Raw genomic sequence first — 23,563 nt, 5'->3', positions numbered from 1 at the left:
TGATAATTTTAGCAATAACAGCCGATAGGTCAATCATATTCCCTAACTTAAATTCAAAATTAGGATTATCCAATGACATGATAAGGTGAAAAAGGGTAGAAAGCAGACAGATCTGGGTGGATTCGAACCACCAACCTCTCATAACGAGAGCTCTACCATTTTGAGCTTACAGATCTATTAGGTCAAACCTTTGTCCATTTTGGTTTAAGTCCATAGGCTACCGACATTCATTTTAATATAGTTGCTCCAATCTTTCTCCCCACTTGAAACATCATGAAGACGAAAGCCCATGGTTGCAGAGTCTATAATAGTACCAAATTAGACAAAAATCAAACTTGTGACACTTGAAACATGTATAAATCGTCAAATGGAAATAATTTGAAACAGTAAAACCACAAAGTTGCATGACATAAATCAAAGATCAATGCATAGAATTGAAACTGAATTAATGTTATTTGAATGATCCCATCAGAGTGCAAAAGTCTAAAGCAAACTTATTGAACAAATACAACGATAATTCAAAGTAAAGATTAATCGAAACAAAGCTACAGGTTCGAATTGAGTCCAACCGCCATCATACCAAAAAAAATCAGATACCTTCGATACTCATGTTATTTCTTCTCCGGAAGCTAGCTATTGTAGTCATAGCTCTTGACAGTGCAGCCGTGAGCAAATCCAGGTCATATAAATAACATATGCGACTCTATAATTACTAAATAAAATAAAATTCTGTAGAATTGGGCAAAGAAATTTCACTACTGATACTTTATGTAGGTATTATACAATAGTAGATCGATGAATGACTTTACTTACACCAAAAAAAAACTACGAACAATAGAAGATCGATAAAGTGCATACATATACAATTGCATTTCCGAAATTAACAAACATGGTGGTAATCGACAAAACAATTTAATTTTCCATGATTACTTAGTGAAATTATTTTGAGAATAATGATTTGCAACAATGAATTTTGAGTATGAGTGCACAAAAATTAAACCCGATGATTCGAAGTTGTTATGAATACTGGGAGTCAGATTTGTTATACTGTATGATGCAAATAAAAGAATAAAACGTAGAATTAAAACTCAAATTAAAAGTACCTTTGTTTGTTGGTGGATGTTGGATTTTGAATAGGCCAGCTTGTCTCCAGATCCGCTGATCTTAAGATCCGGATCGAGAATATTTCTGTGGTATTCAGAGAATTTTTGAGAACGAATGGAGATCAAAGGAATCAGAGTGTGAAAGAGCGAGAAGCAAGACACACACACACACGAGAGGGGAGAACCCGGGCAAAAAAAATCCCCCGTGCGAACTCCCCTCAACAACCACGAAACTTTTTTTTTTATTAAGGATTTTTGGTGACCTGCCATGCAAGCGCACCTGTCATGGCAAAGGTCGGATGACAAAGATGTTTATTCAGAACTATATCGTCCCTATAAACATCTCATACATCCATCAATCAACTTAACTCACATCAATATCACATATCAGCTTCTTCTCTCTTCTTCAATCTCTCCTCTCTCTCTAGCTCCATCAATAATTGACGAAATCGTCACCTAATCACAAGCTCAGTAGAGAGCATATCGTACATCTGACGAACCTCGAGGCCGATTCATGATCTAAGATCAGATCTGGAATTTTAAATCACCGAATAAATATCATAATTACAAAGAATTCAATCGAATTAAACGAATCGATTATCAGATCCAGTTACGAGAAGCCATAATTACCAGTTCTTCAACCGATCTTCGGAGCTCGACCGCGACGTTCCGTCTTCTGCCGAGGAATCAACCGGAGCCTCTGGATCTCTTCGTATAAGACGCCGATCTTTAGATCGGAAGCAGATCTGTTACGATCTTCATCGGAAAACCTCCGATACGACGATATAAAAGGGAGATCTAGAGAAAACGATGAACAAAAATTGAATGAATCAATGAATTAAGCGGGTATGAGAAACTTAATAAGGTCTACGCGTTGTTATATATAGAGGGTTAGGACTAATGGACGGACGAGATTAATTGATTATATGTAAGATCGACGGTCTAAGATTGATCTTGTTGGAGAGATTACGTGTTTAGGGGCGTTTTTAATGTGAGGCGGTTGTTTTACACAAAAGAAGAAAAAAAAATAAAAGGCGTTTTGGAAAGGGACAGCTAATATGGGTTGTTGGTGTTTTACCGATTCATTGCGTCGTACCTAAGCACGTTTTCTCTTTGACAAATGGTATCTTCGTAGCAAGTTCCTTCACGACTCTTCCATATTTTCCTGTTCTTTTCTTTAATTAAAAGAAAATCACAAAATACTCTTGTTGGCCCACCTTCTAGATAAATCTTTCACTTTAATTCTTGAGATTACGTAGTTTAAAAAATGATAATGGGCCATAAAGTAAATGGGCTAATATAAAGCCCAAGATCAAATGCGGCAGCTGTTCGGAAGCATATTTTACATAGATAATGTATATGCATACACGCAAAGACAAGAGTATGTGCATTGTGTTTCAGTAAAAATTGGAGAGAAACGAAATGAAGATTATCATCACCTTAAAGACTAATTTAATAGTTTCTCTAGCAGAAGTCTCCATGGGGATTATTAGCATTCCTGCTTCCTGTTTGAGATCCACTACCTCTAATCTCAGCATACCCCGGAGGCAGTTTTGGCGGATGAACAACAGGCAAGTTGCTGGAAGATCCAGGGGAGCCAGATGGTCGGAATGACCAATTGATTGTGCTGATACCTGTAGATGGAGATGGATTTGAAGGGAATTGGTTGTGTTGTCTTAGATATATAGGCAATGTCTCCTTATCGCCTAGCTGCTGCTGCTTATCGAGTTGTTGCTTCTCATAGTCCATATTATTAGGTTTTGCTGGCTCGCTTATCATCTCCCCTGGGTTCATGACACTGGCAGTTCCAAACAGCCAAGGCTGTCTGAATTTTGGCTGCTTATCTTCTTTGCCTTTGGGTTGTTGGTAGGTATGATCGGAAGTTTCGATTGGTTTGACAGATGGCTTGTCTCTGTCCACGAAACTAGGCTCAGGCGGATCCGCGGCTCTAGGAGTTGTTGAGCGGGTTGTGGAGATTGTGGTGGTGGGAAATGCTTTCTCTGGTGGCACAGCTGGTGTGTAGTTAGATGGAAGTAGATCGTCCCAATTCTCTAGCAGTTCCTTATAGACTTTGCGTAGAGTTACCTCGGTTAGTCCGGTTATTTTACATATCTCTGCTTGTGTCTTTCTTTTGTCTTCAAGCTGACATGCCAGATAGATTGCAGCTGCAGAAATGCTGATCGGGTTTCTACGGGTGCAGAAGCATTTGTTGATAACAACTTCTCCAATATGTGTTGCTAGTTCCTAGGAAGATTTAAAACAGACAAAGTTTGGATCCAGAAAAAGCATTTGAGAAAAAGTCCAGGCATTGATAAGCTATTCACGTTGGATTTTAGGCCTCTCAAAAAGAAGTATAAGTTAAGTGGCACACCTGAGCAGATTTGTTAAGTTGAAGGAGGGTACAGAATCTTGGCATATGAACTGATATAGAGTTACTGTTGATGGGTTGACTTAGTTGTAGAGCTTCTCCTAAAATCTTGATGTACTTCCCAATTTCCTTCTGCTGTACATTGGCTGCAATGGAGATTTCCTATTGTGCAAAGCAAGACAAAGACATTAGCCAAAAATCAATTCCTAATAATGAAGTGAAAGAAGTGCTACTCCATAAGTTCATAAGTGATGGTCCACATTTGGTTGTAACAAAACTTGCCTCTAGAAAAGAAATTTTCTAGGATAGGATATCCATCTAGAAGCTAATTTACGAACAAAACAAGTCAAAAATATCATCAAACAACTACGACAAATGATAAGAACAGTTATTGAAGATAAAGTACACCAACATGGAAGCTTGATTCCTTCAAGCAAACACACAAGCTTCAGAAACCTAGCATATACTGGTCCTAGTTCTTCAATTCGAAAGTCAAAAAATTGCATTGATGATTTATCCAGAATCAACCAAATAGTCACAACTTCTTTCAACTCAAAACGATGAGAACGAAATGGTTTTCTAACTTCAACAGTCATCAAATTACCCCAATTCATTAGTTGCTACAACGAAAATCCTAAGAATTAATACCAAATATCTTGATCTAGCAATGTAACTTCAAGAAATTGAGGCTCAGTAGCTGAATCAGCCATTAAAACTTGTGATGAAATAGGTTCTCTAATAACCTGAAGAGTTCTAGGCTCCTGAGCTTCCCTAATAGCTTGAACAAGGCAAGCAGTGGCTAAAGCTTCAACGCTTCTGTTTCGCAAGCAAGTAGCTGAGCAACAATCCCTAAACAACTGGAAAGCATGCTCAGAGATATCGCAATCCAACCCTAAAATCGACGCCACATCGATAATCTGCATATAAGCCCTAAGATTATCCACCACAACAGTCGACGAATTCGAATTCGATGTAGACGAAGCGAGTTCTAGGGTTCGTTCGAGTTCAGCGAGATGACCGGAGAAAGAGAGGGAGGAGCGAGCGAAGATCGGGCTTGGCTCGAGGGACCAGGTAGAGAAAGCGGTGATGAATCCAGTAGGTTCGAACGGATCTTCCTCGTCTTCAAGAGACGGTTGCGTCGCCGTTTGGAGATCAGAAGTGACGAGACAGAGAGGAGTGTCTTGGGCTCGGAGATGGAAGAGGTGATGGTTTTGCGTCTGACGTTCTTCCATTACGCGACCGCAAGATGAGCACTCCGTTATTGATCTACCGGAGCTTGTGGTGGCACACCGTCCCTGCGTCGATGAACAGTACGGACACTTCATTTTTGTGTTTCTTTACTTTTTTTTTTTTTTTTCTCTCACACGTGAGTGTGATAAAGCTGTTTTATACGACAAGAGTAAATAAAAAAAAAAAAAAAACCGCGCAAAATCGTTCTTCTGGGAATTAATAAGAATTACACTTTTTTTATTTTGGATCAATTTATAATTTTCCAATATACTAAACAAATTCAATGGGAAAAAAGAATGTTCATTTGCAACAATGGAGACTAGGACTTGAAATTAGGAGATTTTGGAACATTTTTTCGTTATCTCATTATCAAATCTTAATCTCATTATCAAATCTCATTAATTTGGTAATCTACAGTGGGTCAGTGGCAAACGTTGCCTTTGACTTTGCCACTAAACACACAGATTCAGGAGTCCTAAGTTTTGAAGATATCAGAAGAAGAAATATATATCATAAGGATCCATTGTTTCTACATATATTTATAAAAGTAGCTCTATGTAATTACCAATAGACAGAATATAAAAGGAGCAATTTGATTTCGAAGCATGAATTTAAATATTCAAAAATGAACTCTATCCATTTGGTAGTTCATCTTCTGGCTTCAGGAAGTAAGTAGATATGATCTTAAGTTTATCTGTAAAAACGTGTGTTACCAATATCATCATCAGCTACTAGCTGCTGGCTTGTGTAGAATTCTCTTCAAGTTTCTTCCCAAATCACTTGCACTCTGAAAACAAACCCAAAAAAAGAAAAGAGAGTTTAGGTACATCCGAACACTCAGGTTAAGCCTATGAACAATTTAAGAGAAGAAATTAAAAGATGAATCCTGATCAAGAAGCTAAGTTGGGCTGATGGAAGCTCTACAAGACTTGATCAACAAACTTTCACAAAAGGGGTTTAGCAATAAATGCAAGAAACAAAACCGAAAGCTATAGCTATCTGAAATCTCATAACACATTTCTAAGAAGACATAATCTGCTCAATCACATGCTATAATACAGACCAACCAGAATCTCGAAAAAGTAGTAACCTTTACTCTGACACTAGATCATCATACCCAATCTCCAGAAAAACTAGACCTTGACCATTATAAGGTACTATGAGTATAGAAAGTTGATAATGGTCTTTGAATGTTTGGATATCAAGCATGGATTCATATAGCTGGTCATCAATCACAAACAAAGATAGAGTATAGACACACAATCTTTAACAGGTAATAACTTAAAAAGAGTAACACTAAAATTTTAAAGACACAGAACTTGACCATCAAATTGAACAACCAAAGTACCCTCAAGATCTAAACTCTAGATGAACATTACTGTTTACTCCAGCACAGAGGTAAGATCTACCATCTATCTATTGATTCCAAGTGACTAATCCAGTGAAAAAGAAGCGAAGTTTAAAGCAAGAACCATCACCATTGATCTAGAAGGAGGTGGATCAAGAGTAATAGACCGCACCGACATCTTGGCGATTTCACCAATAGCAGCTTCTCTAACCCCAGGAACATCACTAGTGAGTTCTTCATAAGCAGCAACAAAAGCCTCTTGCCAAAATCTAGGCAATTTGATCCGACGACTACTAGTATACACATCCCACATATGCTTCACCACTTTCTCCCTCTCCTCCATTTCCTAAAACACCACAGAATCCAAACCTCAAAATCAGACTACAATCAAATCAACCGAAATAGAAAGAGAGAGTGAGTAAATAACCAGAACGTCAAGGTTTGCATAGTTCGGAATCCCTAGATCTTCCGATAACCGGTTTAGATTCCCGGTAGATAACCGGAGAGTGACGGTGCCAGTGAACATCGACCAAAAAGCCAAAAGCAAAATCGCAGCAAACGCCCAGAACTTGTATCGACCTCTTCCAAACAAAACCGAGTCAGAGTTTTCCTTCTTCGAATTCGCAATAGCTGTTCCCGTCGCCGTACCAGTCGTCGTCGTCGGCAATGCATCGTCCTCCTTCATCTCGATCTCAAATACAAATTACACTCAATAATCTTGCTTAGCGAGTGATGCTAACACCAAATCTGAGCTCTCGTGAATCGATTTCAGTAGATTCAGTGTAATCGCGAAAGTGTCGGCTCGATTTTGTTAAATCTGAGAGAACTTTAAAAAAAAGAAAAAAAACTCAGTTCACTCTCTTCATTCACACTACTGGCCCATTGTTAGCTAATGTAGCTAGTAATAGCGATGTATTAGCCGTTGATCTTAAATTGGTACTTGAAAAAATAATAAAGTGTGCGTCGATCTTGACCGTTGATTTATAATTTGATAAAAGCCACACAAAAGTACATCTAAAACGCAGTCGTTTTTAAAAGATTCATCTATTCAACATGCTAAGCTGCGCTGTTTTCGCCGCGTACTTTATCGCCGTCTCTTTGAAAAAGCGCTTCGATTTCTTCAAGTGATTTTCCTTTCGTCTCCGGTAAGAGGAAGAAGAAGAAATTCCAAGCCACCGCCGCGACTCCGGCGAACATAAAGAAAGCTCCGCCGGTGGTTATCGCACTAGTCAACGACAGAAACGACATCGACACGGTGGCGTTCATTATTCTGTTCACCGCAACGCCGAGACTCGCTCCTTGGGCCCGAAGTTTCAACGGGAAAACCTCAGAGCTGTAGACCCAAGTTATTGGGCCAAGCCCAATAGAGAAAACAGCGACGAAACTATAAGCCGCAACTATGCTCAGTACCAAAGCCCACGCTAATTTCCCGCCAGCGTTCTGGGCCATGGTAAGCCCAAATCCTAGCATTGTCAACGCAATCACCATTCCTCCAACGCTGGTCAACAAAAGCTTCCTCCGACCTACCTTGTCTAACAATAAAGTCGCTGTGAAAATAAACGTCGTTTTCATGATTCCGACACCGATTGTAACCAGGAAAAGCTTGTCTTTAGTCGTGATTCCTGCTTTCTTGAAGATCCGCGGACCGTATAAAAGCACGGCTTCGATTCCGGTGGCGTGTTGGAAGAAATGAATCCCAAGAGCGGTTAAAAGAACTCTTCTTACTGCTGGGGTTGGTCTTAAAATGAGTTCTTTCCACACTCCTTCACCATGAGTCTTCTTACCCTCCATTTTCACAACATCGTCTACGCATTTCGGGTCGATTCCCGCAGCGGATTTGATGTCTTGAAAGCGGAGTTCCGCTTCTTCAGGGGAATTCGATACCAATTCCAATATCTCCTTGCCTTCCTTGAGACGGCCTTGCATAATCAACCACCGTGGAGATTCCGGCATTTTCAAGATCCCGAACGCTAGCACCAGGGACGGAACCGCGGCTATACCGAGCATGAGTCTCCAACCGATATGCATAGGTAACTTGGAGAAGAAGTAATTCACGAGATAACCTAGTAAAATTCCTATACTGATACAAAGGTGAGGCAGAGAAGCTAAGAGTCCTCTATGTGAAGCAGTTGCGATCTCGGCCGAGTAAACAGGAGCAACCATCAGAGCAAAACCAACTCCGAGTCCAGCGGTGCATCTACCGGATAGGAGCACCGGATAATTTGGACCCCAACCCATCATTATTGAGCCCAACATGAATAGTATTGAGGCCAAGACGATTGTGTAACGCCGTCCGATTATGTCCGACGTTCTTCCGGCGAGCAATGATCCGACAAGGGCACAAAGGTTGAGAATTCCGGTGAGAACTTCGATTTGAACGTCGTTTGTCTTCAAATCTTCTTCTATAAACACCATCGCTCCACTCATAACCCCAGTATCTACACAAATACATATCTTATCAATTCTCATGATCATAAATCATATTTCTAGAGAGTAAAAAATATCTAACCAAAAACATAAATCTGACATCAAAAACTTTTAAACAAAGTAAACACGGCCATAATTTTTGATTCCACGGAGTCTAGCAGCTTATTATTCTCTGTAATTTTTAAAGTTACTAACACAAATATAATTTCTATTGAATATTTTCTCAAATTTCAACCCCAATGATTTTGAACAACAAATGTTAGTTTTTGGAGATTTCTCTATTAAATACTTACCGTAACCGAAGATGATGGAGACGATGGAGGCGACAATCGCACATTGAAGAGCAAATCTATTAACTCCGGCCGGCTTCTCGCCGGAGATAATTTGATCGGCCATGATTAATTCACCACCACGTTACCAGAAAATATACAAGAAAACTGTAAAAGTATAGAGACCTTTATCGATCTATGTCTCTCTCAATTATAAGCTTTTATCTAAAAGTTCGTTGAGAGTTTGGTCTTATTAATCTCTCTTGCTCTCTCACTACCAAGGAAAAGATTCGGTGATTATATAGAAAAAAAATAGTTGACAAAACAGAGAAGCTGTACTCGTGAAAGCCACAAGCTAATCTTAAGAGAGGATTTAGTTATTTGAATCCAATGGACAAGAGTCATCCACATGTTTTAATACATATTTATAGAAAGAAACATGTTTTGTGATAAAATACTAAAGACCCGATCAAAGATTCTAATTACAGACCTTAACTACTTAAGTAAATAATAATTAACAGCTTGACCAGACTCTAAACTTGGAAACTCTGTTGTGTAAACCTGAGTTGGCATTAGCCGTTAATAAGTTAAACTTTTGATTTTGGATAAGAACGAATGTGTAACAACGTTGACTTCTTGGGGGTGAATTTGGACTAGCGGAGATTTTAATTTTTTCTCGATTTCGTAAGATATGGGTAGACACCGACACGAGTCCGTTATTATTGGATAAGAGCTATTTCTAATAGGTGCTTTTTGTTTTTATCCTCGTGAAATTTTTAAAATTTTCTTGCTTTTTTTTTTTTTTGCAGCAATTTTCTTGCTTTTATCCTCGTGAATATTTTTGAAATTTATGTCACTGTGTAACCAAACACATGATTTGGCTGGACTCATGGAGTCAACTATGGAGAGTCAGAGTGTAAAACGTCATGGGTCCATTCTAATAAATTTTCAAAGTTTGAAGTTTTAGATGATTTGCCCGAAAAGTCAAGTGGCTATCCCATTTAGATTTAAGAAAATCCAAAAGGGTTTCATTAGTTTAGACTTTGAATCATGTGAAAAGCCAAGTACTTTTTTTGTTAATTAGGGCAACAGCCAAAAAAAAAAAAACTTATTTAGGAGATTTGCTGTATTTTCTTAATCATACAAATATCCTCATGTTGATAAACTTAGGTGAAAATTTTTTTTTGGTGATAACGGGTTGTGGTTGTGGGTGAGATTTGAAACTATAACATACGTAAATGACGTGCTATTGGTTCATACAGTGGAGTTAATACTTCAAGTGTAACCCATCAAAAACTATTTTTGGGATACATTGGATCTTTCAATTTCGTGGAGGATTATTTATCAGAAAACGTCGTCTGTTAGACAACAAACATAACCCGGTTTCATTTGGTGCTTTGGCTTTTAGTTTGCATATGCTTTACAGATTTTAGAGATTGTAGCCGCCAGCATAGCATCAGCTCATTACCACTTTTATTCTTTTAACCAAATTGTCTGCTAAGTTAAAAGCACATTTAAAATCATTTCTAATATTTTAGATCTTGGGAGCTTTTGTCTTTTTTTTCTTTTTTTCTTTTTTTTTGTCAAAGGGGAGCTTTTGTCTTAGAAACGAAAACACCATCGTGGAATCAACTGTTGAAACGACATTACAGTTTATTTACATTTCTGATATAACGTTGTTAATTTTTCAGATTTTGTTTTCATTGTTAAAAGTTGACTTTAGTACATCAAAGTAGATCACGTTTCTCAAAAGCTCACTTAATAATTTCACAGATTTTATTCACCAACTTTGTACTGTTCTGTTTCCGGACGAGTGGTGTTATTGGATTCTGTCGTCAAAATTTATATTTGATTTGTTACTATTAGTATGAAGAAAGCATACTTTTCAACAAAAATGTTCCAAAATTTATATTAAAATAGTATTAAAGAGTCATTAGTGTAATTATTATAATACAGAAAAATAAAAACATACACAAAATGTAGACTATATAGTATTACTTTATGTAATTTTCGTTTTGTTTTCAATCTTTTTATTAAATTTATAGCTATTGATACAAAATAAAATATATAGACTATATGATATAGTCTATATCTAAACAAGTCCTATACTAAACCTCAGCCAGTAAGTGGACATAAGCAAACACTGCGCAAGATGATTAACGTTTTAAACACGTTGACATCAACCTTGGTTATGTGATGATGATGTTGTTGATGAATTTTATTTTGTATCAATAGCTATAAATTGAGTCCGAACGAGATCAAGATTCCACTATACGCGAAACCATTTTCCTACAACTCTACCAAGAAGCAGAGTTTAGCTATACCAACAGGACCAGCTTGACCCTTTAGTTGCAAGTAGAAGAATATGTAAAAACAACATAAAATGAAAGAAACATCATGAAGCACAAGCGTGTAGAACAAAGCAGTGAAACTATATGAACCTGAAAATTGTTGACTTTGGAATTCTAGAGATTCCAACAACAAAAACTTCAAGCTTTTACAAGCTAATTTATGAAGAACGAGAAAAATGCAGGAGCAGCTTATAAATAAACCTGCATACTAGATCATAGTTTTCAACAAGTCTTTAAACAGCTCAAGCAACAAATTAAGATGTTCAATCGCAATGCTATTGAGCTATTAAGCAGCAGCCTCTTTTGCAGAAGATGGAAAAGCATCGGTTTTCGAATACAGCCCGAGTTCCTCCTCAAGTTTCTTCCACGCATTCATGAAACTCGGAGGGAATTTCTTCTTCACCGTTCTAATCAACCCTTTGGCATCATCTATTTTCTTTTTCTCCACCAATCCCACAGCCAAATGCTTCAAAGTGTTGAAATCTGGAATCTTGTGCATATACACACTCTTCTTGAAGATCGCATAGCCTTGCTCGTACAATCGGCTATAACACAGATGAAATATCAATGTCCTAAAAGTAGCTGAGTTGGGAGCACAGTTGTTTCCTTCAAGCCCTTCATACACTTTCTTAGCTTCATCCAACATTCCTTTCTCGCAATACGCAGTCATAAGATAGTTATAGCTAATCGTATCGGGTTTCAATCCCATAGTGCTCATTTCTTCAATCAACTCCTTAACTCTTTCAGGGCTTTCCTTTTGAGCACTCATTATACGGACATTATACGCTGCATTATCCAATTCACAGCCTTTCTTCACCATCTCATTCCACAAGCTTTCCGCAACCTCGAGTTCACCTTTCTTATACAAGGAACTCAAAATGGTGGTGAAAGCAATGGTAGTGACTTCCATGCCTTTACCTTGCATCTGTCTCATAATCTCAATCGCCTTTTGAGGGGAACCAGAGTCACAGTAAGACTTAATCAATATACCATAAGAGATTTTGTCAGGGACGATCTTATTGTACCTCTGAGGAATTTCGTCGAACAGTTGGGGGACTTTATCGAACTTCTTGGAATGAAGACAAGCGTTGAGCAGGGCGTTGAACGAAACAGCTGATCTGGGTGTGCCATACTGATCCATCTGCTCGAAAGTTCTCATGGCGTGATCAAACATAGAGGCTCGGCCATAAGATCTGATAAGCGTAGAGTAGAAAGGTTCTTCTTTGATTTTGGGATCGTTTTTGTGGGATTCAATTAGGGTTTCGATGTCTGAGAAACGGCGACACTTGGCGAGGCGACGAACAGTGAGCTCTTGAGCATAGCGAGATGAAACAGGAGAAGCTGAGTGATCGGAGACATTGGCGTAGATCTTAAGGGCTTTGTCGGGATCGTGTTCTTTCCGGAGAGTGGACTTAGCTTTGGAGACAGAGATTTTGCCTGAAGACGGAGCGGTGGTTGTACCATCTGCGGCGGCTGAGGCAAACCGGCGAACTAAGCGGAGAGAGATACGAGAAGAAGCCATTTTTGCAGTAATGAGTGTTGTGGAGAGTGGTGGCGAAAAAGAAGACGCCTTTAGGGTTTAGTGACCTCACAGAGAGATTTTGGGTTTTACAAGATTGGCTTCTCTTTCTTCTTTTTTTCTTTTATTAGAAGAGAACCACTCTACTTGAATAATTCAATAGAAATTACTCCAACTTTTTGTGTTGATTTAGAACACACGTCACACTTACTAGAGACTTGTGATGTTATTCTCTGGAATGTGAATCATTGATTTTTAATATGAATATTTAAGAAAGAGACCAAAGATTTGAGATAAAAACGTTATAACAAGCAAATGTATCGATCATCTCTTTGTCTCAAAGGGTTTTAAACTGAAGCAGCAAAATACTTGGAAAACTTAAGTAATAGAAAGCAAACAAAGAAAGTCATCAGGCTCCGTAATCACCCTGTTCAAACTTGTCTTCAGGGTAATACACTGCAACGACTTCATTTCCTCCGAATTTCCTACCATTCATTCCGGTTCTTGCCCTCGTCGATCCATCTGTATCGGCATACTTCAAAAACACCTGCACAAATATATATCAGACTGTTAGATTATGACTACATAGAAATATACAAGGAGTAGAGAGAAAGAGAGAGATAAATAAGTTTACCTTGCCAAGGCCAGGCACTGGCTCACCATTGGGGCTTGGACGCGGAATCACAACATTGGTCAAAGCACCTGCATTTTAAGAGTTAAAGAACAAACATTTCGAATACAGGACAAGAAAACAGAAGAGACAAAAACAAGTTAGTTTTTTCTTTCAAGAAAAAGTGGGCCATTGGTGAAAAATAGATTAGAAGGTTTATGCAGTCTCCTGTCTGTGTATGTTAAGGCTGATTCTTTATAGCAAAAGGCTGTAAAACAGCACAACCAAGAAAACAGAGAGACAAATCAATATGCTTTTAATCTTATATTTCAAAATATTAGACCATATTACGCAATAAAGAGGTCTCTTACCAAACTTTCCGCCTTCTTGTCTCATGTCTTCCATTATATCTTCATACTCCTCGTCATCTCTAAGCTCATCCTCAGTAACAACTTGAGTCAGACATACCACAGTTGTTGCCATTACACCAGGCTGTAACATAATCCTCTGCAAAAGAGAAAAAGCATTAGTCTCTTAATCTTATAAATGGAATACTCAAGTTACTTCTCAACATGTTTTTGCATGCTCATTTTGTTTTCTTCCAATAGTCTAAAAAAAAATTAACCTGAAAAGCAATTTGCTGCTGCGCATGCAATAATACGCTCTCTTGTTCAGGCTTTGGTTGCATTGTTCCCTGGTTGGCACGTCTCACTGTAAGAGTCTTATCTCCCATCTTGATACCATTTAGGGCAGCGCACGCGATATCTGTAACAGAAAGATCTTGGTACACACAAAAGGCATATCCTTTAGAGTTCCCTGTTTCTCGATCTTTTACAAGATCAAAGCCCTTAAGGGCTCCAAAGGACTCCAACAACTCCCTGACTTGGGATTCAGTGAAGTAATATGGAAGTCCACCAACAAAAATACGATCTGGTCCCTCAAGCCCACCAGAAGCACCTGGAGTCAGACCAACAGCAGCTAAGTTTAGATGGGGACTGGGCTGGCTTGGACCAAGAGTTGCAGCTAGAGATGGGTTATAGTCACTAGGTCTCCTCACCTTCACTGGAGCTCCCTGGAAAAGGAAAAAAGATAAGCATTCACTTGATAAACTATATACCAAAGAAATGCCAGTACTAAAACTCAACCAAATAAATGGTAGTGCGGTAAACATTAAACGTACCTCAAATATAATCCCATCCAAAGACATAGCGTTACTTGCCTCTTCAACAGATCGCATCTCCACAAAAGCAAACTTCTTCTCGTGGTTTATGTAGACATTAACAACTGCATCACCTGCGAGTAAGAAATTTTTTTTAAAAAAAGATTAATCCAAGCATCAACAAAGGAAACTCTACTATAGCATCTGCACCCGGATTACGTACCTGGACCAGCAGTGTTACCACCAACAGCAGCCATAACTTGACTAAAAAATGTAGCCACGGACTGCAATACATGATAATAAATCAATGTTAGTATCATTTGCTGGACATATTTCAGTGGGAAAAATTGAAAAAAGAAAGTGGATGATAACCTGTTCATTTGCCGTAGGGGAAAGCCCACCGACATAGACTCTGCGAGCATGCCTAGTTGCCTGAAGACACATAAAGTAAATAAGGAGACAATATTAGAAACAGAGAAATACATAGTATCTTGCATATATGATATATCCATGAAAAATAAAATCTAACCTGCTGTGTCATAGCCTGAATTGGCATCATAGAGAGTCCCCCAAATGACTGCAGGACATAGACGAATTAGTTCAAGAAAGACATCAATTAAGAATATTAAAAGGGTAAAGACCACAAACCTGTCCAGTCGGCAACGGAAACATGTTGGGAAACATTCCAGCCCCAGGAAGAGTTGGTGGTGCGGGAGGAACTTGACCTACAAAAGAAAAACAGGTTATACATAAGAAACTTAAATATGAGAAAACCTAGTTTACCGTCCCTGGAAATGTATTGGCGATATCAAGAGGTTTAAGTCTGCATGGTGAAAATATTTGCAAGACTAACAAAACCAGTGATGTGTACTGAGGATGAGCAATACCCATATAACCATTGCAGCAATTCTTCCTTGTATATAAGAGCTAACCAGCCCACACCCAGTGTTGCCTTACCAAAACAGAAAAGCAAACAAGAAACACAAAGACCACCAAACAACCAAAAGCTCTCAGTTCTAGCGTTATGTCCCATGTAAAAAAACAAGAAAACAGCCTATGTTTTTGTAGTTATTCAGGAGAAACAGAATTTATCAATCCCACTACGTGCATTAGGTATGAATTCTACATTACGCTAATGAGAAGGTGCTAAATTAAAGAGATATACCTGTAACAGCAGCACCAGCAGCTAACATTGCAGAGGCTGGAGGTGCCATATCGAATCCACTGACTCGCTTACTGCAACAATATATATCGAGGTTAGAAACTTTCTTAGATTGAAGCAATTATTTCATATAAGAGTAAACCAATGAGAAAAAACTGCTACCTTTTCGATGGAGATCGCTCAGATCTATCCTTTGAACGAGAACGAGATCGACGAATGCGTCTACCTCCTCGATCATCTCTACGCCTAGAAGAAACAAAAATAAGCCAAATCAGTACCCTGCATAAAATCGAAAAAGATTCTATTAAATTGAAAATATAATTTCGAATCAAGAACAGTCACCTATCATGGTCACGATCACGGCTTCGACGGTAATCATCATCATCCCTACCACCACGTTCTCTTCTTTCACTACGGTCCCTACTATGATCCCTGTGACGACTGCTTCTGTGATGACGCTCACGATCTCTGTCTTTCTCTCTACTCCTCTCCTTGCCTTTCTCTCCATCTCTATCCCTGCTTCGGCGAGAGACTTCAGAGTCCCTTTCTCTGTCCCTATCACGACCCTTCTCTCTTTCTCTATCTTTACTTCTTGATGTCTCTCTTTCATGGTCACGCGAGTCTCTCTACACATGTAAACACACACAAAACTCATCAGTTTAAGAATCAATGAAACAAAAGCAGCTTTAACCCTAATCATCTCAATTTTTTGACCCCTACACCAAAAATTCGATTCCCAATTCAATCCAATTGCTAATAAATATAGATTTGAATCTCCAATAAACGAAACATCCAGAAATCAGAAGATTGAAGATGATTCAGAGAGAAAATTACCTTAGGTTTCGAGTCCAATTGATCCTCGATTTCGCCGCCGCGGCCACCATTCTCTTCAGCGTAAAGCGCGTCAGCAACCGTACCGTTTCCCTCGTGATCTTCGAATTCAGTCATCTTTTCGCCGGAATCAACGTTTTCTATCTCTCTCTCTCACCGGAGATAAACTTGGTCTTTGTTTCTGCCGTCGAGATTCGAAGAAAGGGGTTGATGCTGAAACCAAACTATTTTAGGGTAATTTTCGGATTATTCTATTATTTTATAGCCAACACGGGACCGCCTGTGAGGGTATTTTTGTCAATTAATGAAAATAGAAAACAGGCCGGTCTAAATCTAATTAGGCCCAGTGTCCGGTCAAAGATTTGGCCCAATCCGTGTTTGAGATAAATCTAGGTTTTGTAAATTCGCCTTTTATACATGTCCAATATCTCTTGCAACAACAACAACATAACTGAGCATGGCAAGTTGATTTCAGTATGTATTGTACCCAAAAATATGTGAAATCTACACTAAACAATAGCTTATACACTATATATGTGAAGGTGTAACTTCTTGACCAAAGAGTTATCAATAACTAGAAGTAAACGTCGTCACTCAACAATATCTCGGAAACATTTAAACAAAACATAATACAATAAAAACTTTAAACATTGGCCTGGCAACAACACAAACAATACAAACATTAACAAATACACAAGACGAGGAAAAAAAAGAGAGGTCAAAACCAAAGTTCTAACCATTAACAACAAACCAAACACTCTTGAAATCGGCGTTCTCTTTTAATTACTTCTACGGCTTACATCTCCTCTTCACCTGCCATTTCCCATTCTTTCTCCATCGGTAGTTGCGGTTCTAGAGGTTCTTCTTGTGATGGTTGCGGCTGCGGTTGGAACGGTTGTGGTGGCTGTTGAGGTGGCCACCGCTTCCTCTCTTCTTCTTCTTCACGTTTCCTCCTCTCTTCCTCTTCTTTCTTCGCCTCTTCTTCTTCTTTCTTCCTTTCATCATCTCTCCTCTTCCTCTCATCATCTATTTTCTTCGTCTCCTTCTCCACCTTCAGCTTCTCCATCTCTCCTTCCGCACAAGAAGGACATTCCAAGATAACAGCTTCCTTCTGAGCTCCCAACAATCCATCAATCATCACACTACTCACATTAAGCGACGCAGCCAATACCTGCCGGTCAAGCATCCGCAAAGCCGAGTCCTCCCCGGCTAAGAACTGTGGCTCGTTATTCTTAGCTGAAGTAGTAAACCCAACGAACACTAACGAGCCATTGTTGAATGACATTTGAGCCATTGGATGTAACCGTGGAACTGCGAAAATATCTCCTTCTTCTACCTTAAACCTCACGTTCTTACACTCTGATGATGAGTTTGATGATATCGAAGACCTAAGCACCTTAACCATTCCTGCTCCTTTCAACACAATTGAAATCTCGCAAGCCCATGGATTCCAGTGTGGTCCCATCATCGACCCTTGAGTGAGATTCACCATGGAAACGCCAACCATTGAGCCCTTTAAAACTTTCAGATCCTTCCTATTAATCGTTATAGTACGACCGTAAGGGCTCTCGAAATCCGGTTCGGATTCGAAAACATTGAATGTTTTTGCTTTCTTCACCTTCTCTTTCTTCTCCTTCTTCTCTTTCTTCTCTTTCTTCTCTTTCTTCTTCTTGTTATCCACCAAATCTGCGCTTCCAGCAAAGAATTTGAGTAATCGCGGTTGGAGCTGCCATGTGTTAGCCACACCTGGTGGGCAAAGCACATCACTCACGATCAATGGTGGCTTCGTACGATTCCTCATCAGCTCTATAATCCCCTCGGGAACCTAATTTAAACCATTGATTTATCACTTAATACAACCCAAAATATCGTCTGCTAGAGTAACTTGGGAAGTAAGATATACACAATTTGTTTCTTGCTTCCCAAGTTGCCTCGTATATGAACTTTATATAGACACAGATAAAGGCATACCCCAAAAGCTGCCTGGAGAATTGTCTCATCAAAACCAAACATTAGATCTGTGATACTTGAATACGCACCAAAGCAAGGATCCTGCATCCATGGACGACGACGACACAATAAGAAGAAATTAAGATGACAAGAAAATGAAAAGAGAATCATATCAAACTTACATGTAAACACTCCTCGTTGTTGGAGAAGATTGCGTAAAGCCTAAGTTTGGTTCCAAGGAAGATATCCACCGGTTTGCTCTGTAAGTAGAAAACCGAACCGGGACGTAGCCTGTAAACGTCCCCTAGTCTGATCTCAGAACTCTTCGCTTCCTCGTCAACCCAGTTCAGAATCCCACTTCCTATACAAATCACAATCCAATTTTTACCTAAACCGAATAAACTGATCCCTAAACCAAACCAAAGAAATTCAAACAGTTTTATTGTGTACCAGAGTCAACGAAGAAGACCATGTCGGAATGAAGAAGAAGAGGCAGCAAAAGCGTGTTTGGCTCCAACGTTATGGAATGTATTTTGTAAGGTCCCATTCCACCGCATCCATTGCCGATTTGAACGGTTGAGATCTGTCCGAACTTCGACTCGAAGATTGGTTTCCATTGATCTTTCTTTATCAGAAGAGGAGACGAAAACCCGCAGCACGACGGCACGGGGAAGTCGTTTTCTTCCGAATCCTCCGACTTAGCCAATGACTCAGTGCAGAGGAACAAGAGAACGAGAAGAAGAAGAACAGAGAGTGGCAATACCGTAAATCTAGTCATTGTGCTCTGTTTTTTGTTATTCAATGCAAAGCGTATTAAATCGTAGTATCATATAAAGGAACGAGAGAAGAAAGAGAGAGAGAGACTGTAGGGTCGACAATGAACACGTGGCTTAATTGTTTGGACACGTGTTTGCTTTACGTTGACAAATGACAAATGCATGGTTCTATGTAAACAAATTACCGCTAAAATACAAAGTTCAAGTTTGAAAAATCTGGCTGATAAGAATTGTTGATGATAATGTTATGAAGGGTAAGAACAACAGAGATGCATAGTTTATATCGCGCGACAGTCGAATTAATTGACACGGTTCCAAGTGATGGCTATGCATAGTTTTTATCGATACGATGTTGAGATTTGCATATCATTATCAAACATGCTTATCTTTCTAATAGATCCATGTATTATTAACATGTGGTTTGGAATTTCACACATTTTCAATTTCATTTGCGCGAATAATGTATCTCTCAAACTATTGAATTTTGACCCAATAATGATTTGAAAAAGACTTGCAAAAGTAGTTTGTTGTTAGAATATATGGTCATCCCAAAATTAGTCGCACAGTACATTAAGGGTGGAAATTTTTGACAGGCCCAATTTATACATAGTGTTTGGGCTAGTGTGTGTATGTGTGAGTGCCTAAAACCAACTGCACTTGTATGCGTGAGAATTGAGATTCTCATTCTAATCATATTTTTTGGTTATTGGATTCACTCGGATAGAAGTTGAAGATTACTAGAGCCAAAAAGTATACAGTGAATTTTTATTTATTTTTGATAATACCATATAATGAAAATTATTGATATAATTTAGTAATATTTATTTGAGAGCATCGTATAAAAAGGACAAACAGAAAATGAATTACATAGAGAGAGGAATATAAAAACCATGGTTATACTTATAAAAGTGATCGGTTCACCAAAGTTTACACGTAACATCCCAAAAGTGGAAATACCAAAAAATAAAAATAGAATCAAACAATGTTGGTAACGTGTGAAAATTAAAGACATTAATTATGATGCGAAGTGATTTAGGAATTGTGTTTGACTTTTTTGTGGGACGAAAAATATATTCGATGGAAGTGAAGTTGAGGACGTACGTGACTACTGACTCGTGAGTGTGTTTGGTTGATTGTTGGCTCGTGGACAAAACAACATTTATATCTTAAGTCTCATACCTTATATGGTCATAAACAGTTCACATGTTTGGCTCTACGTATAAGTGTGGTGCGCTCTAGCTACAATCACGTCAAATACTAACATACGTGTAATAAAAAAATGTTTCTATTTATAACTAAGATGGATTAGTGAAATTGTAAACGATCAAACAATGAATGATCCCATTCAAAAGTATATTTTATCATGAACAATATAATTTTACCAGAAATCAATAATAACAAAAGGGTAAATTAATAATTTAAAAAACGTGTAAAGTAATATATTCTTGATGGGGAAGAGTCTCCAAGGCATGTTGTGACGTCTCAATGAGTTGCAAAATAGAACATCCTCCGTTTATATCTAATTTCACATTTTTTTTTGTCGGTACATTATTGACTATATACTAATATTTTTATTTTATCTGAATTCTTAATTTAATTTTACGCTAATATTATTTTTTCCACCACCAGCTTTATTCACAGTATTGAAAATACATAGTACTAATTTTATTTAGAAAAAACTGTAACTGAGTTAAAATTAAATGTTTTAATTTGGCCAAAAAAAAAAACATTTGACAAAAAAAAAAAAGACAAAACAAATCTACTCCAAATAAAGAAATATCAATAATATATAGCTACAATCAGTCGATCAAAATTTCAGATTAATTATTTTTAATAAATAGCTACAATCTAATATAATACTTTTGCAATAATATACAGCTACAATCAGTCGACCAAAATTTCAGATTAAATTCCCGTAGTATGCATGGATACTTAATAGGAAAAATAAAACATTTTCTCCGTTACTACTTTAAGACTTGTTTTTGTTTTTCATTCTTGTGGCCTTGTGGGAATGATGTTTTAATGGAGAAAGATCTTTAATTTTTAGTATTTAATCATTTTATTTTATTGTGAATGACATAAAATAGGAATCTACTAAAAAATTGCTTTTGTGAGGCTGAAGCTTCTCTCTTTTGATTAGAAGGAAGAAGCGTCTGTGTGTCGTCTATCATCGGCCTCTCCTTCCTTTCCTTACTTCCTAAGTATTATGACCTTTTTTTGTGTAGTGGGGTTTGAGAAATTATCTTCCAAGAAAATACACAACTGTCTATTTTCTTTAAGAAAATTTCTATTTTTATTAATATTAAATCAGGAAAAAACATTACTACTACATATATAGTTGTATAGAACACTATTGAACTTCACCATTTTCTGTTCACTTTTGACATGTTAATAAAAATGTTGGATAATCAAATCATGTCTTTGATAGTCGGAGAAAGAAAAAAAACATGTTGAGATTACGATACATTTGATTTTGTTTTATTTTAGTTACAGGAAACTAAACACACACGAAGATTGCAAATTCATAAGTCATAACCTTCAAACACCGTGATTATGCGACTAGTATCATTTGAGAGATTCCAATAGATTGATCAATACGCTGATGTTTTGGCGATATTATTACCGGTTCTCAGCACAACAACGTAATATTATATTTATCAAAACAACTTATGAGACATTATATACTTAGTATAAATCACAGTACATATTATAAAATTACCAACACAAAAACGAATAATAAGAAAGAAACCTTTGGCAGTGGGACAATTTTGGTAACGAGAGGATCCATTGGTCGATCAGTAAAAGAATATTGTCAGAGTGGGAATATTAGATATGAATATGATCATCATTCCTTTATTTTAATATACAAAAAATCATCACGTGTGTTAATAAATAGAACTTGTATTAATTACCACCATTATTAATGAAATATTATTTTCTTTTTTTGACAAATCCCAATCATGTGTAGGTAAGATATTGTCATATTGGGATCACCAAAAAAAAAAAAAGATATTGTCATATTGGAGTTTGGAGACACTATTAATTATATGCAGAACATTTTTTTTTTGTTTTTTTTTGTTTCGTCTCTCACATATGAAAACGTTCGTTAATTACCCAATATAAGATGTCGGATTTAAATAAATAGTTGCACACATAGGTCCATCATATTTGAGGGAATTAGCTGTATGAAAGTATTGACAAAGATCAAAAAGTGATAGTCTAATGATTTTCAAGCTAATAAGACGTATCCTTTTGGTGGTCTGAGGACGAACTCATTTCGGAGCATAATGAAAACATTGGTCTAACATTGGCAATTCAATTTGACAAAAATAAAGGAATAAAAATACACATTTGACAATTCATTTGGCGAGTGATTTTGTTCCATACATGAATCATTGATTTTGTATTTTATTCCGCAAATATAAAATACTCCCTCTGTTTCATAAAGAATGTTATTCTACACTTTTACACACATATTAATAAGATTATTAAAATTTCTATTATACTCTTTATTAATACACTAAACAAAATTATCTCTTATTAATACATTGAAGAAATTAGGTTAAAATTATATTTTTACTCAAAATTTTGCATTGAAAATACAAAATGACACTCTTTGTAAAATAAAAATAAAACCTTAAAACGATACTCTTTGTAAAACGCATGGAGTATAATAAGAACTTTATCCTCAAAATATAGTTGTTAAGCATGAGATTAGGATACAAGTGGATCCCATTGCATGTAGGCGTTCACACGGTGGAATATTATACTTGATTATTTCTCTTAAACTTTTTAAAAACATAGTTATGTTGTTAAGTAACAAAATGTGGATTTAGTCATTAATTTAATAATAAACAACTAGGAAAGTTGCCACAAAAAGAACTTTAGTATTTTAGTGTGTTAATTGAGCCGCTAAAGATTAAAAAGATAACTTTATGTAAGAAAAAAGTCGAATTATGTTAGAAAAAAAAGTGTAATAATGAGAGGAACTTTTTCTTCAGTTGAATAATGTCGCAGTGAGAAGAAGCTTTTCTCCACGAGATTTATAAAATATAAACTAGGCGATATATTTAGGAAATGATGATTTATAAACCGAATAAGATAAAACAATTCAAATTACAAGAAGAAGAAAAAAGTATATTCAAAAGAATGAGGAATGGGTTTTGTTTTCTGGTACACCAACGAGAAAAAGAAGACAAAAAAAAAAAAGAGAAAGAAAGATAAATTTCCATGAAAATGAAAGCTAATAAGTGAAGAAGAGAACATATTCTTTTCCTTTGCAGCAGCTTAGAGAGAGAAGTAAAGGAAGAAGTGGGCGTGATTCTTACGCGCTGACTTAATGATCAGTCAATCTCTGGCCCATGGGCTTCTATGTCATTTTGTCCGACATTATTACCTCAAAAGTTAGCCCATTGTGGGCCCGCTTTCTTTCCCCCTGCTTTTTACCGTGAATTATGTGG

The 23,563-nt window shown here is 37.3% G+C and overlaps 5 protein-coding genes across 8 annotated transcripts; all 5 read right to left on the bottom strand.

Annotated features, from left to right (window-relative positions):
• Positions 1-2,384: 2,384 nt before the first annotated feature.
• Positions 2,385-4,874, bottom strand: LOC9303073 (plant-specific TFIIB-related protein 1). 2 transcript variants are annotated; one of them, XM_021017105.1, is made up of 4 exons: positions 4,215-4,832; positions 3,475-3,633; positions 3,189-3,347; positions 2,854-3,103 (listed from the first exon to the last, which is right to left on the bottom strand). In XM_021017105.1, the coding sequence occupies exons 1-4, from the start codon at positions 4,794-4,796 to the stop codon at positions 2,894-2,896; spliced, it is 1,110 nt and encodes a 369-aa protein (XP_020872764.1). In that variant the 5' UTR covers positions 4,797-4,832; the 3' UTR covers positions 2,854-2,893. The 2 variants fall into 2 exon arrangements, with proteins under 2 accessions (XP_002867001.1, XP_020872764.1); XM_002866955.2 differs by having other exon boundaries at positions 2,385-3,347; positions 4,215-4,874.
• A 314-nt stretch (positions 4,875-5,188) lies between these two features.
• LOC9303072 (probable polyol transporter 6) lies at positions 5,189-9,126 on the bottom strand. The gene is made up of 6 exons (XM_021016740.1): positions 8,770-9,126; positions 7,107-8,487; positions 6,925-6,988; positions 6,477-6,752; positions 6,180-6,395; positions 5,189-5,488 (listed from the first exon to the last, which is right to left on the bottom strand). The coding sequence occupies exons 1-6, from the start codon at positions 8,870-8,872 to the stop codon at positions 5,426-5,428; spliced, it is 2,103 nt and encodes a 700-aa protein (XP_020872399.1). The 5' UTR covers positions 8,873-9,126; the 3' UTR covers positions 5,189-5,425.
• Positions 9,127-11,158: 2,032 nt separating this feature from the next.
• On the bottom strand, positions 11,159-12,821 carry LOC9303070 (pentatricopeptide repeat-containing protein At4g36680, mitochondrial). Its single transcript, XM_021016910.1, has one exon. It carries the CDS (start codon positions 12,616-12,618, stop codon positions 11,383-11,385), a length of 1,236 nt encoding a protein of 411 aa, XP_020872569.1. The 5' UTR covers positions 12,619-12,821; the 3' UTR covers positions 11,159-11,382.
• Positions 12,822-12,863: 42 nt separating this feature from the next.
• LOC9303069 (splicing factor U2af large subunit A) lies at positions 12,864-16,615 on the bottom strand. Of its 3 annotated transcripts, none has more exons than XM_021016907.1 (13): positions 16,381-16,614; positions 15,889-16,172; positions 15,709-15,792; positions 15,550-15,620; positions 15,033-15,109; positions 14,914-14,961; positions 14,757-14,816; positions 14,608-14,668; positions 14,406-14,518; positions 13,851-14,297; positions 13,597-13,732; positions 13,250-13,317; positions 12,864-13,162 (listed from the first exon to the last, which is right to left on the bottom strand). In XM_021016907.1, exons 1-13 carry the CDS (start codon positions 16,492-16,494, stop codon positions 13,025-13,027), a joined length of 1,701 nt encoding a protein of 566 aa, XP_020872566.1. In that variant the 5' UTR covers positions 16,495-16,614; the 3' UTR covers positions 12,864-13,024. The 3 variants fall into 3 exon arrangements, 2 of the variants coding, with proteins under 2 accessions (XP_020872566.1, XP_020872567.1); XR_002330263.1 differs by having other exon boundaries at positions 12,916-13,162; positions 13,250-13,493; positions 16,381-16,615; XM_021016908.1 differs by lacking the exons at positions 15,709-15,792; positions 15,889-16,172; positions 16,381-16,614 and adding an exon at positions 15,272-15,336 and having other exon boundaries at positions 12,903-13,162; positions 15,550-15,566.
• A 333-nt stretch (positions 16,616-16,948) lies between these two features.
• LOC9305099 (vicilin-like seed storage protein At4g36700) lies at positions 16,949-19,127 on the bottom strand. The gene is made up of 4 exons (XM_021016909.1): positions 18,778-19,127; positions 18,510-18,688; positions 18,349-18,429; positions 16,949-18,202 (listed from the first exon to the last, which is right to left on the bottom strand). The coding sequence occupies exons 1-4, from the start codon at positions 19,103-19,105 to the stop codon at positions 17,174-17,176; spliced, it is 1,617 nt and encodes a 538-aa protein (XP_020872568.1). The 5' UTR covers positions 19,106-19,127; the 3' UTR covers positions 16,949-17,173.
• Between the last annotated feature and the right edge of the window lie 4,436 nt (positions 19,128-23,563).

This window comes from Arabidopsis lyrata (genome assembly GCF_000004255.2).
Source record: "Arabidopsis lyrata subsp. lyrata unplaced genomic scaffold ARALYscaffold_7, whole genome shotgun sequence".
NCBI lineage: Eukaryota > Viridiplantae > Streptophyta > Magnoliopsida > Brassicales > Brassicaceae > Arabidopsis > Arabidopsis lyrata.
Note: the sequence above shows the minus strand (reverse complement) of the source record. Positions and strands in the feature narration are given on the sequence as shown.

What these genes read in the sequence shown, in the direction of transcription:
- LOC9303073 (XM_002866955.2), bottom strand. Translation starts at nt 4,796, where the DNA reads ATGAAGTGTCCGTACTGTTCATCGACGCAGGGACGGTGTGCCACCACA. An exon ending in AGGAGCCTAGAACTCTTCAG is followed by an intron (nt 3,634 to 4,214) that starts GTTATTAGAGAA and finishes TTTGCACAATAG; the next exon opens with GAAATCTCCATTGCAGCCAA. An exon ending in AACTTAACAAATCTGCTCAG is followed by an intron (nt 3,348 to 3,474) that starts GTGTGCCACTTA and finishes AAATCTTCCTAG; the next exon opens with GAACTAGCAACACATATTGG.
- LOC9303072 (XM_021016740.1), bottom strand. Translation starts at nt 8,872, where the DNA reads ATGGCCGATCAAATTATCTCCGGCGAGAAGCCGGCCGGAGTTAATAGA. An exon ending in CTCCATCATCTTCGGTTACG is followed by an intron (nt 8,488 to 8,769) that starts GTAAGTATTTAA and finishes GTATTTGTGTAG; the next exon opens with ATACTGGGGTTATGAGTGGA. An exon ending in GGCGAAAACAGCGCAGCTTA is followed by an intron (nt 6,989 to 7,106) that starts GCATGTTGAATA and finishes TATTTTTTCAAG; the next exon opens with TACCAATTTAAGATCAACGG.
- LOC9303070 (XM_021016910.1), bottom strand. Translation starts at nt 12,618, where the DNA reads ATGGCTTCTTCTCGTATCTCTCTCCGCTTAGTTCGCCGGTTTGCCTCA.
- LOC9303069 (XM_021016907.1), bottom strand. Translation starts at nt 16,494, where the DNA reads ATGACTGAATTCGAAGATCACGAGGGAAACGGTACGGTTGCTGACGCG. An exon ending in TTCAGGCTATGACACAGCAG is followed by an intron (nt 14,817 to 14,913) that starts GTTAGATTTTAT and finishes ATGTGTCTTCAG; the next exon opens with GCAACTAGGCATGCTCGCAG. An exon ending in CAGTGCCTGGCCTTGGCAAG is followed by an intron (nt 13,163 to 13,249) that starts GTAAACTTATTT and finishes ATATTTGTGCAG; the next exon opens with GTGTTTTTGAAGTATGCCGA.
- LOC9305099 (XM_021016909.1), bottom strand. Translation starts at nt 19,105, where the DNA reads ATGACTAGATTTACGGTATTGCCACTCTCTGTTCTTCTTCTTCTCGTT. An exon ending in GGTCTTCTTCGTTGACTCTG is followed by an intron (nt 18,689 to 18,777) that starts GTACACAATAAA and finishes TGATTTGTATAG; the next exon opens with GAAGTGGGATTCTGAACTGG. An exon ending in TTCTCCAGGCAGCTTTTGGG is followed by an intron (nt 18,203 to 18,348) that starts GTATGCCTTTAT and finishes GGTTTAAATTAG; the next exon opens with GTTCCCGAGGGGATTATAGA.